General features: G+C 45.4%; 1 protein-coding gene across 4 annotated transcripts in view; it reads right to left on the bottom strand.

The window, feature by feature from the left end:
• Positions 1-2,329: 2,329 nt before the first annotated feature.
• Positions 2,330-16,198, bottom strand: part of LOC139373840 (eyes absent homolog 3-like) — a 29,765-nt gene continuing 15,896 nt past the window's right edge. For 3 of the 4 annotated variants that reach the window (XM_071114914.1, XM_071114915.1, XM_071114913.1), the window contains 12 exons: positions 15,525-15,671; positions 15,177-15,247; positions 13,861-14,047; positions 12,020-12,189; positions 11,716-11,799; positions 10,212-10,301; positions 9,702-9,760; positions 8,475-8,626; positions 5,952-6,075; positions 5,344-5,465; positions 4,832-4,932; positions 2,330-3,060 (listed from right to left, as the gene is read on the bottom strand). In XM_071114914.1, the coding sequence (XP_070971015.1) occupies positions 2,980-3,060; positions 4,832-4,932; positions 5,344-5,465; positions 5,952-6,075; positions 8,475-8,626; positions 9,702-9,760; positions 10,212-10,301; positions 11,716-11,799; positions 12,020-12,189; positions 13,861-14,047; positions 15,177-15,247; positions 15,525-15,671 (1,388 nt within the window). In that variant the 3' untranslated portion in view covers positions 2,330-2,979. The remainder of the gene's footprint in view (positions 3,061-4,831; positions 4,933-5,343; positions 5,466-5,951; positions 6,076-8,474; positions 8,627-9,701; positions 9,761-10,211; positions 10,302-11,715; positions 11,800-12,019; positions 12,190-13,860; positions 14,048-15,176; positions 15,248-15,524; positions 15,672-16,198) is intronic. The other variant, XM_071114916.1, reaches the window with a different exon arrangement.

The raw sequence follows: 16,198 nt of genomic DNA, 5'->3' as shown, positions 1-16,198 counted from the left end.
TGACTCGTCTTGAGAGCAGAGCATTTCGGCTGTGACTCGTCTTGAGAGCAGAGCATTTCGGCTGTGACTCGTCTTGAGAGCAGAGCATTTCGGCTGTGACTCGTCTTGAGAGCAGAGCATTTCGGCTGTGACTCGTCTTGGGAGCAGAGCATTTCGGCTGTGACTCGTCTTGAGAGCAGAGCATTTCAGCCGTAACATGTATGTATCGGAAGGACAATCAAAACAAGAAATAAAAACTGAACTGTAAAAGGGAGGAAATATATATTTTTAAATCACATAGTAACCATTTCCATGTTGCAGATGGTTAAAGATAAAAAAAAGTTTCAGCAGATGAATAACGGTATAAAAAAGAAAAAAGTAGGTGTCGTAAAATGAAACACTTCAACTCAAGTGTGTAACAACCATGTTTGAGCATGTGCTTAACACATCTGAAGTATTTCCTGTAGAGATGACGCATGTATATATATATATAATAGAGAATGTTGAGAAAAGGCACAGTATGCATATATTCAGACACACAAAGAAATACACAAGATAAACATTCTTACTGGTCAAGCCGTAAGTGTCAAAATGATCGGCATCATCGGGCTCAGTATTGTTCAATTGTAATCTCACATGGACCAGGGATTCATAACATCAACCCTCTAACTACCTCTCGACCAGCTACATGCTGCCCACCCCCCCCCCAAGCAGAAATGTATTGAACAGTCATTCCTGGTGTTTTTCCCAATATTTATAATGACAAGGGTAGACTGACTGTCTACACTGCACACAGTGGCAGTAGGCCAATATTGTTTGGGCAGCCGGTCCCGTACAATCAATAGTACATTCAGAAGGTCCCAATAAACCCCCACTATGAAATAATGGAGTTTTGTGTGACCCTCACGATTCAAATGGAGGAAAATCAACTAGAGATCGATTCTACAACAGAGACACAGAAACATTTCCATTTATCAATGACAACACGTGATCTCTGTGATGCAAATTATCTGTCGTGTTGTGAGGAAATCTGGACCAGCTTGGCCAGACAAATCTCCCGTGACTTCTTGGTCTTAACATCATTTCCAGTATTGAACAATAACAGATAACAATTCTCCACTGTATCTAATATAACGTGTGTGATTGTATTGTGCGATTTGCCGTCCCTTCCAGCCAACTGCTTTTAAAAATCTTCATTGTCAAGTCTCTTTTGCAGGAATTCAAAGACATGTAGGGTTGTGCTCTGAGGAACAGCTCCTCCAAGGGGAGGGTTTCTTCCACAGGTTATGTGGACATGTTCACACATGCGTCACGCTGATGAAGATGCACATTGTTTTGAAGGCCCATCCTTGGTTTCTTAGATGTAAATGTATAGAAAAGGCCTGGTTCGGCTGTTTCTCACAGAAAGGCCTGGTTCGGCTGTTTCTCACAGAAAGGCCTGGTTCGGCTGTTTCTCACAGAAAGGCCTGGTTCGGCTGTTTCTCACAGAAAGGCCTGGTTCGGCTGTTTCTCACAGAAAGGCCTGGTTCGGGCTGTTTCTCACAGAAAGGCCTGGTTCGGGCTGTTTCTCACAGAAAGGCCTGGTTCGGCTGTTTCTCACAGAAAGGCCTGGTTCGGCTGTTTCTCACAGAAAGGCCTGGTTCGGCTGTTTCTCACAGAAAGGCCTGGTTCGGCTGTTTCTCACAGAAAGGCCTGGTTCGGCTGTTTCTCACAGAAAGGCCTGGTTCGGCTGTTTCTCAGAGAAAGACCTGGTTCGGCTGTTTCTCACAGAAAGGCCTGGTTCGGCTGTTTCTCACAGAAAACGCCTGGTTTGGCTGTTTCTCACAGAAAACGCCTGGTTTGGCTGTTTCTCACAGAAAACGCCTGGTTTGGCTGTTCTTATGATTAACTACATAGTAACCTGGCGTCCTTGAAACCATGCAGTGGAATACAGGTTTGTTAGGGTCGTCATTGAGTCATTCTGACCACACATCAGTTTATGTAAAAAAGAGCACAGAAGTCAGTTAGGCTGTTGAAGCCCGTGACACAGTGGAGAGGTCAGAACAGCGGAGGGGTCTATGGAGAAAACGTCAGTACTGTTAGTGGAAAGGTTACATCCAGAAGGTCAATTGAAGGTCATTCTTATAGTAGTCATCGAATCATTTGCTTTGAAAATACTAAAATGATTACCGACCCTCATCAATGATACCCTCAAGTCATTTGGAATGCAAAACAACCTTTTAAAAATACAAATGATAAAAAAACATTCGAAGTGATATTATACTTTCAGCTACCCTACAGAAAGAGAATTTGGAAAAATAGTAAAAAAGTGTAAAAGGTCTAAACAACCAGAAGGGTCCGTCCGGGATGCCAGACAGGGCTGCAAGACCTTTTGCTTTAGTCGATCCACTAAGAGGTGACGTCCCAAATGGAACCCTTTTCCCTATGTAGTGCACCATTTTTGATGAGAGCACTAGGCCCTATCAAATGTAGTGCACTACATAGGGAATAGGGTGCCATTTTGGATGCAACCCCAGAGAGAGAACAGAGAGAGAAACAGCCTGTGGGTTGTGGAGCCAGAGACTACAGACACTTCAGAGAGAGATATGGGAATGGTCTTCTTCATTTTTAGTCATGTCCTGCCTGTCGGCGTCGGTCGGTCGGTCGCTGCTGCTATGCCCCAGTGATCAGGCTCAGTCTTTGGAGGATAGCTGCCATATGGAGAGTGTTGCTTGGGAGGAGCTCTACATCAGAGAGTAGGTCTGTCTGTCCAGTCTGCTTCCCAGCCACTGACACCCCAAAGTCCACCTCAGATCAGTCCACGGCCATCACACGGGGAAAAGAGCGACACACTACAGCCAGCAGGTGTGTAAAGGGCGTGTGAGTTTGAGGGCTGGTGTGGAGCGGAGGACACTCAGCTTATAATGTCACTCCACAAGCGAACAGAAGGGTTGGGGTTGGGGGGGGCAACACCGACCAAGTTTCCTTTCCCTTTGTGTCGTAACCTCCTTTCCTTCCGTTCTACAGGAAGTCTAGTTCCAGGGCTTGATGGAGGGATACCAGGTCCCCGTGGGTGGTGATACGCCAGAAAGGCATGTTGTGCTGCAAAGAGAGCAGGGAGACGGCATGAAGAACCACCAGTCAAATCAATACTCCCAAGACTTATTTACTGCAGTGCTGAGTGTAATTGGTGAATAGCAGAAGTACATGGGCCCTGATTCCGAGCCTGAATTTAAGTGCATAAAATGGAACATAATTCCTTTTTTTTAAATGCACATTCTGACCTTGAATTTAAGATTGAGACTAGCATGCTATTCACCCGCTATTCGTTCAGGGTCGGAGATCTAAGGAATGAAAAGGTGTGGCGGGAGTTGTGTCTACAGATATACTCTATTCTGACCTTGACTTCATTTCATTATAAATTCCACCGGCTTCATGCGCGAGAAAACCATGAATCAGGTTGAGCGAACCTACCGGCTCCAAGTGGAAAAAAAGGCATCTACTTTATGTTTTTGCGATACAAATAACAGCATTCTCCATGCGCGGTAATGTAGAATAAGATAAGAGTTATTGATAAGACCTAGGTAAATGAGTAAATCCATTTGGAGAAGGGGATTGTAAATCCACAAAGCAATTGTTTTAGATGATTTGTCCTGATGATTCCCCCGGAGATGAATGTGAAACCATTTACATGGAAGCAAACTGAAAATCAAATCAACATGACGTGTATTATGGATCCTTTTCCACCGTGAAATAGGCTATAAAATAGCTGTGCTGTTACTCAGAATTGTAATTGTGTGCCCTCGTAATTTGCGTGGATTAAATTTGGACACCCAAGCTATAGGCTTCTGTAGGGATGAACCTGCTGAGTTGATGTAAACGCATTAATGTTTTAATTAAAGCCCAGGTTTTTCTCCGTTTTATTTTACAATTTGTATCATGTTAAATATTAGCCACTATCGGGAGCCACCATCAGTAATACCCACATACATTTATAACTGCCACTTTAGTGTTAGTTTTAAGTTTGTAGCTTACATTTAGCATCATTCCATTCCGTTTACCTTCCCTTCCTCTGTGTAGTTGTTCATGTTGTGCAATAATTTGGAACATGTAGCCTAACTGAGACCACATGTAACAGTTTAAACCTGGAATCAGGGCCTTGGTGAACAGCAGAAGTACTTGGTAAATAACAGAAGTATTTGGTGAACAGCAGAAGTATTTGGTAAATAACAGAAGTATTTGGTGAACAGCAGAAGTATTTGGTGAATAACAGAAGTACTTGGTAAATAACAGAAGTATTTGGTGAATAACAGAAGTACTTGGTAAATAACAGAAGTACTTGGCGAATAACAGAAGTATTTGGTGAATAACAAAAGTATTTGGTGAACAGCAGAAGTATTTGGTGAACAGCAGAAGTATTTGGTGAACAGCAGAAGTATTTGGTGAACAGCAGAAGTATTTGGTAATTAACAGAAGTATTTGGTGAACAGCAGAAGTATTTGGTGAATAACAGAAGTACTTGGTAAATAACAGAAGTACTTGGCGAATAACAGAAGTATTTGGTGAATAACAAAAGTATTTGGTGAATAACAAAAGTATTTGGTAAATAACAGAAGTACTTGGCGAATAACATAAGTATTTGGCGAATAACAGAAGTATTTGGTAAATAACAGAAGTACTTGGTAAATAAGAGAAGTACTTGGTAAATAACAGAAGTATTTGGTGAACAGCAGAAGTATTTGACATACTGTATGCAACAAAGAATAAAATATTCACGGCTGTTTGTTCCGTTTTAATAAGTTGCCAACATGCTTTGATCGTACCCCTGAGAGTATGCAGTCCTAAAAGCGGTTCCCTAATGCACTAAGCCTACCTGTTTTGCCGCGAATTCCTCATCACGGCCGTCTCCAATCACCACATAGGTCACATTCTTCCCAAAGCGAGAGACGATGCGCTCAAAGCAGCTCTCTTTCCCTACGGAAGGAAAGACCACAGGAAAAGCAACTGGAGTCAATATAGTTCATCCAATTTGGATCAAATGCAAATGTTTCTAAGGTATACTTGGGAATTTTGGCAACGGGGCCCTGTATCGACTTCTCCAGAGTCAGATTCACTTTTGGATATCATTTTAGAGGTAGTTTCGCGAGCCAATGCTAACTAGTGTTAGCGCAATGACTGGAAGCCTATGGTATCTGCTAGCATAGCTAGTAGATAAAGGGCCACATTGTGATTTTGGCAAAGTATCCATTTAAACCCAAACATCTGTTAAGGTCAGTGTGTGTGTGCTGTGTTTGCTCTGTGTGTGTGTGCTCTGTTTGTGTGTGCTCCATGTGTGTGCTGTGTGTGTGTGTGCTCTGTTTGTGTGCTGTGTGTAGTATAGTTTACCTATCTTGGTAGCGCTGTAGATGTTCTCTATGGGGAAGACATCCCCAAGACCATAGAGCAACACTTTGGCCAGAGCAGGCACCAGCTGGGTGGTCGTCACCAGGACATTCATACACTTACCCCTGTGGACACACACACAGACACGTGAGAGAAGAGGAAGGACACACACACAGGGACACGCGAGAGAAGAGGAAGGACACACACACACACAGGGACACGTGAGAGAAGAGGAAGGACACACACAGGGACACGTGAGAGAAGAGGAAGGACACACACAGGGACACGTGAGAGAAGAGGAAGGACACACACACAGGGACATGTGAGAGAAGAGGAAGGACACACACACAGGGACACGTGAGAGAAGAGGAAGGACACACACACACACACACGTGAGAGAAGAGGAAGGACACACACACACGTGAGAGAAGAGGAAGGACACACACACACATGAGAGAAGAGGAAGGACACACACACACACACACACACACACACACACACGTGAGAGAAGAGGAAGGACAAAAAATAACTATATACAGTCTGACCTAAATAAAAAATATCAAGTTAAAAAACTGGAAGATGAGAATAAACTCTCTAAATGTCAAACTCACTGTGCTGACCTGGACTGGATAAGCAGCAAGGATTTGAGTGCTGTGCTGAGCCAGGCGTCCGTCATATTCTCCATCTCAGACTGGAGCCGGAGGAGCAGCTCCCTCTTCATGGGACTCAGCAGGCCTGGAGGAGAGAGGTTAGAGGCGTTTCTACCACAACAGGCCTGGAGGAGAGAGGTTAGAGGCGTTTCTACCACAGCAGGCCTGGAGGAGAGAGGTTAGAGGCGTTTCTACCACAGCAGGCCTGGAGGAGACAGGTTAGAGGCGTTTCTACCACAGCAGGCCTGGAGGAGAGAGGTTAGTGGCGTTTCTACCACAGCAGGCCTGGAGGAGAGAGGTTAGCGGCGTTTCTACCACAACATGCCTGGAGGAGAGAGGTTAGTGGCGTTTCTACCACAGCATGCCTGGAGGAGAGAGGTTAGAGGCGTTTCTACCACAGCAGGCCTGGAGGAGAGAGGTGAGCATGACGCAACATGGAGTGCCTGGATACAGCCCCTACCCATAGTACACTATATTTACAAAAGTATGTGGACACCCCTTCAAATGAGTGGATTCTTCTATTTCAGCCACACCCTTTGCTGACAGGTGTATAAAATCGAGCACACGGCCATCCAATCTCCATAGACAAGCATTGGCAGTAAAATGGCCTTACTGAAGAGCTCAGTGATTTTCAATATGGCACCGTCATAGGATGCCACCTTTCCAACAAGTCAGTTTGTCAAATGTCTTCCCTGCTAGAGCTGCACCGGTCAACTGTAAGTGCTATTATTGTGAAGTGGAAACGTCTAGGAGCAACAAGAGCTCAGTCCCAAAGTGGTAGGCCACACAAGTTCACAGAACGGGATCGCTGAGCGCTGAAGGGCGTAAAAATCACCTGTCCTCGGTTGCGACACTCACTACCGAGTTCCAAACTGCATCTGGAAGCAACGTCAGCACAATAACTGTTCGTCTGGAGCTTCATGAAATGGGTTTCCAGCCGCACACAATCCTAAAATAACCATACGCAATGCCAAGCATCGGCTGGAGTGGTGTAAAGCTTGCTGCCATTGGACTCTGGAGCAGTGGAAACACGTTCTCTGGAGTGATGAATCACTCTTCACCATCTGGCAGTTCGACGGACAAATCTGGGTTCAGAACACCTGCTCGAATGCATAGTGCCAGCTATAAAGTTTGGTGGAGGAGGAATAATGGTCTGGGCCTGTTTTTAATGGTTTGGGCTAGGCCCCTTCGTTCCAGTGAGGGGGAATCCTAATGCTACAACATTCTTGAACAATTCTGTGCTTCCAACTTTGTGGGAAGGCCCTTTCCTATTTCAGCATGACAATGCCGCCATGCACACAGCATGGTCCATATAGAAATGGCTTGTTGAGATCGTTGTGGAAGAACTTGACTGGCCTGCACAGAGACCTGACCACAACCCCATTGAACACCTTTGGGATGAATTGGAACGCCGACTGCGAGCCAGGCCTAATCGCCCAACATCAGTGCCCAACCTCACTAATGCTCTTGTGGCTGAATGGAAGCAAGTCCTCATAGAAATGTTCCAACATCTAGTGGTAAGCCTTCCCAGAAGAGTGGAGGCTGTTATAGCAGCAAAGGGGGGGACCAACTCCATATTAATGCCCATGATTTTAGAATGAGATGTTTGATGAGCAGGTGTCCACATACTTTTGGCCATATACCACAAACCCCAGAGGTGCCTTATTACTTTTATAAACTGGTCACCAACATTATTAGAACAATACCCTTTCAGCCAATCAGAATTCAGGGCCCGAAACACTCCGTTTATAATTGTTTTTACCACACATGGATAGGGAAACCAGACGCTTCTGGAAGTGGTGTTGATGGGCGACAAATATATAAATCCCAATGCCCCAGGGCAAAGATTAGGGACATTGCCCTGTGTCGGTTGCAGTCTTTCGGATTGGACGTTAAAACGGTTGTCCTGACTCTCTGTGGTCACTAAAGATCCCATGGCACTTATCGTAAAAGTAGGGGTGTTAACCCCTGGTGTCCTGGCTAAATTCCCAATCTGGCCTTTAAACCACCATGGCCAGCTAATCATCCCCAGCTTCCAATAGCCTCTTTCATCCCCCCTCCTCTCCCCTGTAACTATTCCCCAGGTCGTTGCTGTAAATGAGTATTCAGTCAATTTACCGGGTTAAATAAAAAAATAAAAAAATAAGGATTTGATAGATTACTAGATAAATGTCTGGATAGATTCTAGATTCCAGTAAGCAACTAATACAAGTATGTTATTCCTTCAATTAACATGAATACTCTTCCAGGAAATATGATGACAGACAAAAGCACACAGAGGCACATGTTTTTTATTTTATTTGAACACATAATTTGCTAACTAACATCTCAAATAGTCACAAAGTAGATAAACATTGTAGCAACTATTTAAAAATGTAACTCGTGAGGACTGTGTACATCATGCCATAAGGGTTTTCCCAGCAAGTCCCAGTCAGGTGATTATTTAGAAGTTGAACACAAATACAGAGTTGACACGCATCTCACCTCCCACGTTCCCTTTGTATCCGTTGTAGATCTCCTTCAGGCGACGATAACGGAAGGCCAGTTTCCTCATCCACTCCACCCCGCCCTGGACTCCTGTGGCGGCGCCTACACCACTGGGGTTGTGGAAGCCATCCGCTAGGAAGTTGTAGGCGCTGATAGGAGGAATGAGAGAGAGAGAGATGTGGCTAGTTAGGAGAGATAGACGTTTTGTATGTCGCTAGTTAGGAGAGATATACGTTTTATATGTTGCTAGTTAGGAGAGATATACGTTTTATATGTTGCTAGTTAGGAGAGATATACGTTTTGTATGTTGCTAGTTAGGAGAGATATACGTTTTGTATGTTGCTAGTTAGGAGAGATATACGTTTTATATGTTGCTAGTTAGGAGATATATACGTTTTATATGTTGCTAGTTAGGAGAGATATACGTTTTGTATGTTGCTAGTTAGGAGAGATAGACGTTTTGTATGTTGCTAGTTAGGAGAGATAGACGTTTTGTATGTTGCTAGTTAGGAGAGATAGACATTTTGTATGTTGCTAGTTAGGAGAGATAGACGTTTTGTATGTTGCTAGTTAGGAGAGATAGACGTTTTGTATGTTGCTAGTTAGGAGAGATAGACGTTTTGTATGTTGCTAGTTAGGAGAGATATATGTTTTGTATGTTGCTAGTTAGGAGAGATATACGTTTTGTATGTTGCTAGTTAGGAGAGATAGACGTTTTGTATGTTGCTAGTTAGGAGAGATAGATGTTTTGTATGTTGCTAGTTAGGAGAGATAGATGTTTTGTATGTTGCTAGTTAGGAGAGATAGATGTTTTGTATGTTGCTAGTTAGGAGAGATAGACGTTTTGTATGTTGCTAGTTAGGAGAGATAGACGTTTTGTATGTTGCTAGTTAGGAGAGATAGATGTTTTGTATGTTGCTAGTTAGGAGAGATAGATGTTTTGTATGTTGCTAGTTAGGAGAGATAGATGTTTTGTATGTTGCTAGTTAGGAGAGATAGACGTTTTGTATGTTGCTAGTTAGGAGAGATAGACGTTTTGTATGTTGCTAGTTAGGAGAGATAGACGTTTTGTATGTTGCTAGTTAGGAAAGTAGGGACTCTGTTGGTGGACATAAAAGCATTATTACATTGGACTATCATCATACAGAGAGGTTTATATGTGACCTCCGAACTAAGGAGGGTATCTGAATGTCTTGGTTGTTGACAGTAGCGTCACAGACACACCTCAGATCCTGTCCGTTGTCATCAGAGGCCACGTCTTCAACATGAACCTGATCACACTCCTAAGAAGAGAAAAGGAAAAGTGGGGGGGGTGTCAACCGTTTAGTCGAAAATCGTCCCCGTTCAATCCAACATTCTGTCAGGGGCGGCAGGGTAGCCTAGTGGTTAGAGCGGTGGACTAGTAACCGGAAGGTTGCAAGTTCAAATCCCCGAGCTGACAAGGTACAAATCTGTCGTTCTGCCCCTGAACAGGCAGTCATTGAAAATAAGAATTTGTTCTTAACTGACTTGCCTAGTTAAATAAAGGTAAAAAAAAATATATATATAATAAAATAAAATTCTGTGACACAGTCACTAGCTCACAACCAACGACAGCTAATCTAACTGCAACAGCGTTAGAACTTAATGCAACGCATAATGTTGCTAGCTGCCACATGCCTAGCCTCTTCTGACTGTTAAGACAGACAGTGAGTCGTCAGGGACAGAGAAGACTATCACTAGCAGGTAAGCTACCTCCAGGTCATTGAAGAAGAGGTGTGTGTCTGCCAGGTCAAAGATCAGCTCCTCCATCTGAAGGCCCAGGTTCAGCACAGTGTCGGAGTCCTGCACAACCCCAACATTTATATCAGTAGAAATCGGATCACCCATCAATAGAGAAATGCATCTCTATTATACAGATGTCAGTACAGAGGCTGGGTCCTGCACAACCCTCAAATACAGAGGAGGGACAGAGGTTAGCAAGAATGGAAAGCCATCTGATCATATTTAAACTACAAATTCATCTTAATAAAATACAAAGCCTTTCGGGAATTATTCAGACCTTTTGTTACGTTTACAGACTTATTCTAAAAAATGTCCCTCATCAATGACAAAGCGGAAACAGGTTTTCAGATTTGGGAGAAGGGTAACAAAAAAAACGTTTCTGCAGCATTGAAGGTCCCCAAGAACACAATGGCCTACATTATTCTTAAATGGAAGAAGTTTGGAACCACCAAAACTCTTCCTAGAGCTGGCCGCCGGTCAAAACTTAGCAAATCGGGGGAGAAGGGCCTTGGTCAGGGAGGTGACCAAGAACCTGATGGCCACTCTGACCGAGCCCCAGAGTTCCTCTGTGGAGATGGGAGAACCTTCCAGAAGGACAACCATCTCTGCAGCACTCCACCAATAAGGTCTTTATGGTAGAGTGGCCAGACGGAAGCCACTCCTCAGTAAAAGGCACATCACAGCCCACATGGAGTTTGCCAAAAGAAAACAAAAGGACTCTCAGACCATGAGAATCAAGATTTTCTGGTCTGATGAAACCAAGATTCAACTCTTTGGCCTGAATGCCAAGCATCACGTTGGGAGAAAACCTGGCACCATCCCTAAGGTGAAGCATGGTGGTGGCAGCATCATGCTGTGGGGATGTTTTTCAGTGGCAGGGACTAGGAGACTAGTCAGGATTGAGGGTAAGATGAACAGCGCAAAGTACAAAAAGATCCTTGATGAAAACACTTCAGAGCGCTCAGGACCTCAGACTGGGGGCGAAGGTTCACCTTCCAACAGGACAATGACCCTAAGCACACAGCCAAGACAACGCTGGAGTGGCTTCGGGACAAGTCTCTGGATGTCCTTGAGTGGCCCAGCCAGAGCCCGGACTTGAACCCGATCGAACATCTCTGGAGAGACCTGAATGTTGCTGTGCAGCAACGCTCCCCATCCAACCTGACAGAGCTTGAAAGGATCTGCAGAGAAGAATGGGAGAAACTCCCCAAATACAGGTGTGCCAAGCTTGTAGCGTCATACCCAAGATGGTGCTTCATTAAAGTACTGAGTAAAGGAGTAAAAATACTTACGCAAAAAGTGAAATATCAGATTTACGTGTCGATTGATGAGGTAGAAAAAAACTATTGAATCCATTTTAGAATAAGGCTGTAACGTAACAAAATGTGGAAAATGTCAGAATACCTTCCGAATGCACTGTACTGCCTTGAATAACACGATGGCTCAAAATATGACCCAGATGATTTGGATATACCTTGCCAAACTTCTGAGAGAAGGACCCAGTGAGCAGAGAGTGGAAAATGATGATGGTTTCATCCAGATCCCACAGAAAGATTCGCTGAAAGAGAGGGGAAGAGGACAAATGGGGTCAGTAACTAAGGCATTAATCAGAAAACCATTTTCATGATTCCAGGATCTTTAAAATAACATGAATATATTAAACAAGAACACATTTTAGTAGAGCGGAGACCTAAAGAGAATCACCGGAGTAGCTGATTAATGTGTTAGTCTGGAGCTGTATGAAGGAATGGTGTATATCTGGTGGGCCTCATCGTTACCTCCAGGTCAGCGCCAGTAGGCTGGTTGCTGTCTGATTTCTTGACCTTCCCCTTGGCCTTCCCAGCAGGGTTCCTCCTCCCCGCCTCATCCTGGTCCAGGGCCCCCATGGGGAGGGCCACACCTGTAGGCAGGGCTACGCCGGTCGGGAGGTTCTCACGTGGGCATGCATCTGAGGTAGAGGGCACAGACACGTTGAAGACTGAAAGTTGAACACAGCCTATATATGGCCTAACAAGCCCATAATTAAAGCAATGTAGAGAATCTAAAACAATTTTAACTTCCTACTTGATCCCACAGTGCTATCCATCCAGATATATGTACACATGCAATGAATATGGAACTGGCATTCATACAGTAAGACAGAGTGAATCCTATAACGGGAGGTATCAGAAGTACCTGGATGGTCCTAAGGTAAGCTATGCCAACAGTAACCAGTAGCTATGCTAACTGGTACCAACGGTAAGTAGTAGCTATGGTAATTGGCACCAACGGTAACCAGTAGCTATGCTAACCGGTACAGTAGCTATGCTAACTGGTACCAACGGTAACTAGTAGCTATGGTAACTAGTACCAACGGAAACTAGTAGCTATGGTAACTGGTACCACTGGTAACTAGTAGCTATGGTAACTGGTACCAACGGCAACTAGTAGCTATGGTAACTAGTACCAACGGAAACTAGTAGCTATGGTAACTGGTACCACTGGTAACTTGTAGCTATGGTAACTGTTACCACTGGTAACTAGTAGCTATGGTAACTGGTACCACAGGCAGCTAGTAGCTAATGTAACTGGTACCAACGGTAACTAGTAGCTAATGTAACTGGTACCAACGGTAACTAGTAGCTATGGTAACTGGTACCAACGGTAACTAGTAGCTATGGTAACTGGTACCAACGGTAACTAGTAGCTAATGTAACTGGTACCAACGGTAACTAGTAGCTATGGTAACTGGTACCAACAGTAACTAGTAGCTATGGCAACTGGTACCAACGGTCACTAGTAGCTATGGTAACTGGTACCAACGGTAACTAGTAGCTATGGTAACTGGTACCAACGGTAACTAGTAGCTATGGTAACTGGTACCAACGGTAACTAGTAGCTATGGTAACTGGTACCAACGGTAACTAGTAGCAATGGTAACTGGTACCAACGGTAACTAGTAGCTATGGTAACTGGTACCAACGGTAACTAGTAGCTATGGTAACTGGTACCAACGGTCACTAGTAGCTATGGTAACTGGTACCAACGGTAACTAGTAGCTAATGTAACTGGTACCAACGGTAACTAGTAGCTATGGTAACTGGTACCAACGGTAACTAGTAGCTATGGTAACTGGTACCAACGGTAGTAGCTAATGTAAGTAGCTAATGTAACTGGTACCAACGGTAACTAGTAGCTATGGTAACTGGTACCAACAGTAACTAGTAGCTATGGTAACTGGTACCAACGGTCACTAGTAGCTATGGTAACTGGTACCAACGGTAACTAGTAGCTATGGTAACTGGTACCAACGGTAACTAGTAGCTATGGTAACTGGTACCAATGGTAACTAGTAGCAATGGTAACTGGTACCAACGGTAACTAGTAGCTATGGTAACTGGTACCAACGGTCACTAGTAGCTATGGTAACTGGTACCAACGGTCACTAGTAGCTATGGTAACTGGTACCAACGGTCACTAGTAGCTATGGTAACTGGTACCAAAGGTCACTAGTAGCTATGGTAACTGGTACCAATGGTAACTAGTAGCTATGGTAACTGGTACCAACGGTAACTAGTAGCTATGGTAACTGGTACCAGCGGTCACTAGTAGCTATTGTTATGAGGAACGGCTGAAGTACCTGTAGTGCTGGGCAGTCCAGCCAAGGCACTGCCCTCAGTCTTTATAGCTGGATACCCGGCCACACCCATACTGGATCCATTCTCTTCGCTATTGGGCAGCCCGGCGGGGAGGTAGCTAAGGGGCGGGGCGTAGTACTGAGGGAACTGGGTCTGGCCCAGAGAGTTGACGTTATAGCTGCTGAACTCCTGCAGCAGGACAAACACACAGAGACGAGACATGAAGATCAGTGTGAAACAACAAGGGTGCATGCCAAATGAGATCCCTTTTCCACAATTCCCTCTACACTGAGTGGACAAAACATTAGGAGCACCTGCTCTTTCCATGACAGACCGACCAGGTGAAAGCTATGATCCCTTATTTATGTCACTTGTTAAATCCACGTAGATGAAGGGGAGGAGATGTAGGATGATTTTTAAGCCTTGAGACATGGATTGTGTGTGTGTGCCATTCAGAGGGTGAATGGGCAAGACAAGATTGAAGTGCCTTTGAACGGGGTATGATAGTAGGTGCCAGGCGAACCAGTTTGTGTCAAGAACTGCAACGCTGCTGAGTTTATCACGCTCAACAGTTTCCTGTGTGTATCAAGAATGGTCCACCACCCAAAGGACATCCAGCCAACGGTCTGGAAGCATTGGAGTCAAAATGGGCCAGCATCCCTGTGGAACGCTTTCAACACCTTGTAGAGTCCATGACCTGATGAATTGATGCTGTTCTGAGGGCAAAAGAGGGTGGTGGTGGGGGGGCTACTACAGGGCTCTGGTCAAAAGTAGTGCACTATGTAGGGAATAGGGTGCCATTTGTGACGCAAGCCCGCTCCACTAGACTAGGCCCGCTCCACTAGACTAGGCCCGCTCCACTGGACTAGGCCCGCTCCACCGGACTAGGCCCGCTCCACCAGACTAGGCCCGCTCCACTGGACTAGGCCCGCTCCACTGGACTAGGCCCGCTCCACTAGACTAGGCCCGCTCCACCGGACTAGGCCCACTCCACCGGACTAGGCCCGCTCCACCGGACTAGGCCCGCTCCACCGGACTAGGCCCGCTCCACCGGACTAGGCCCGCTCCACTAGACTAGGCCCGCTCCACTAGACTAGGCCCGCTCCACTAGACTAGGCCCGCTCCACTGGACTAGGCCCGCTCCACTAGACTAGGCCCGCTCCACTGGACTAGGCCCGCTCCACTGGACTAGGCCCGCTCCACTAGACTAGGCCCGCTCCACTGGACTAGGCCCGCTCCACTGGACTAGGCCCGCTCCACTAGACTAGTGGAGGCTCCAGTGACATTTCCCTGTTCCAGCCAGCCGTCCAGTCCTTACCTGGTGAGCCTCTGTAGCTGCGGAAGCAGAGGGGATGTTAGTGTACACACTGGATGTAGTGAAACTGGAGCCTGGCGGAGAAAAAACAGACACGTCAAAACACTGGAGAACAAAAACAACAACAAAAACCAGACTGGAATCAACACTTCAACTCATTCTGACTATTCAAGATCCTTCCGTCAAGGGTTCGCAGTAGCATCAGTAGTGAAAAGTGCAAGAACACATGTTTAAATTCTAGCCCCCTGATAGTTGTGTCCAGTAAACTGCCTGGTTCACACTATGGGACCGATCAGGAATGTGCTGGCACCGATAAGTCTTTTCCAGCACTGAGTGAGATAGATTGCTTGCCTTGGCTGGGGTATGAGCAGTGCACATGGCCTGGGTCTGGCTGGGTTGGGGTATATGCTGACCTGAAGCTGAGGAACCCAGGCTGGCCAACAGAGTGTGCTGCATCAGGCAGCCCAGTCTCTGACTTAATACCTGGCCACATAGCACCTGAGGGAGGGGAGGGAGGGAGCGAGCGAGCGAAAGGAGGTAGAATGGAAAAGAAGAAGAAGAGATGTAGAGAAGGAAACAAGTTAGAAATAAATACTTTTCAGTCAAGAAAGTTGAAACGTATTTGTTGCAAGACGTAGCGGTCTAGCTTCAAGTGTAATAAACAAACCAAAGTGTCGTGTTGGGTTATTATGCAAGAGATGTTAGGAAGCATTGGGGGGGAAGTTTCCCCTAGGTACAGACCTAGGATCAGCTTCCCCTAGGTACAGACCTAGGATTTTTTTTTATTTTTTTATTTTACCTTTATTTAACCAGGCAAGTCAGTTAAGAACAAATTCTTATTTTCAATGACGGCCTGGGAACAGTGGGTTAACTGCCTGTTCAGGGGCAGAACGACAGATTTGTACCTTGTCAGCTCGGGGGTTTGAACTCGCAACCTTCCGGTTACTAGTCCAACGCTCTAACCACTAGGCTACGCTGCCGCCCCATCAGCTTCCCCTAGGTACAGACCTAGGATCAGTTTCCCC

This window comes from Oncorhynchus clarkii, chromosome 18 (genome assembly GCF_045791955.1).
Source record: "Oncorhynchus clarkii lewisi isolate Uvic-CL-2024 chromosome 18, UVic_Ocla_1.0, whole genome shotgun sequence".
Lineage (NCBI taxonomy): Eukaryota > Metazoa > Chordata > Actinopteri > Salmoniformes > Salmonidae > Oncorhynchus > Oncorhynchus clarkii.
This window is presented reverse-complemented; position numbering and strand designations above follow the sequence as displayed.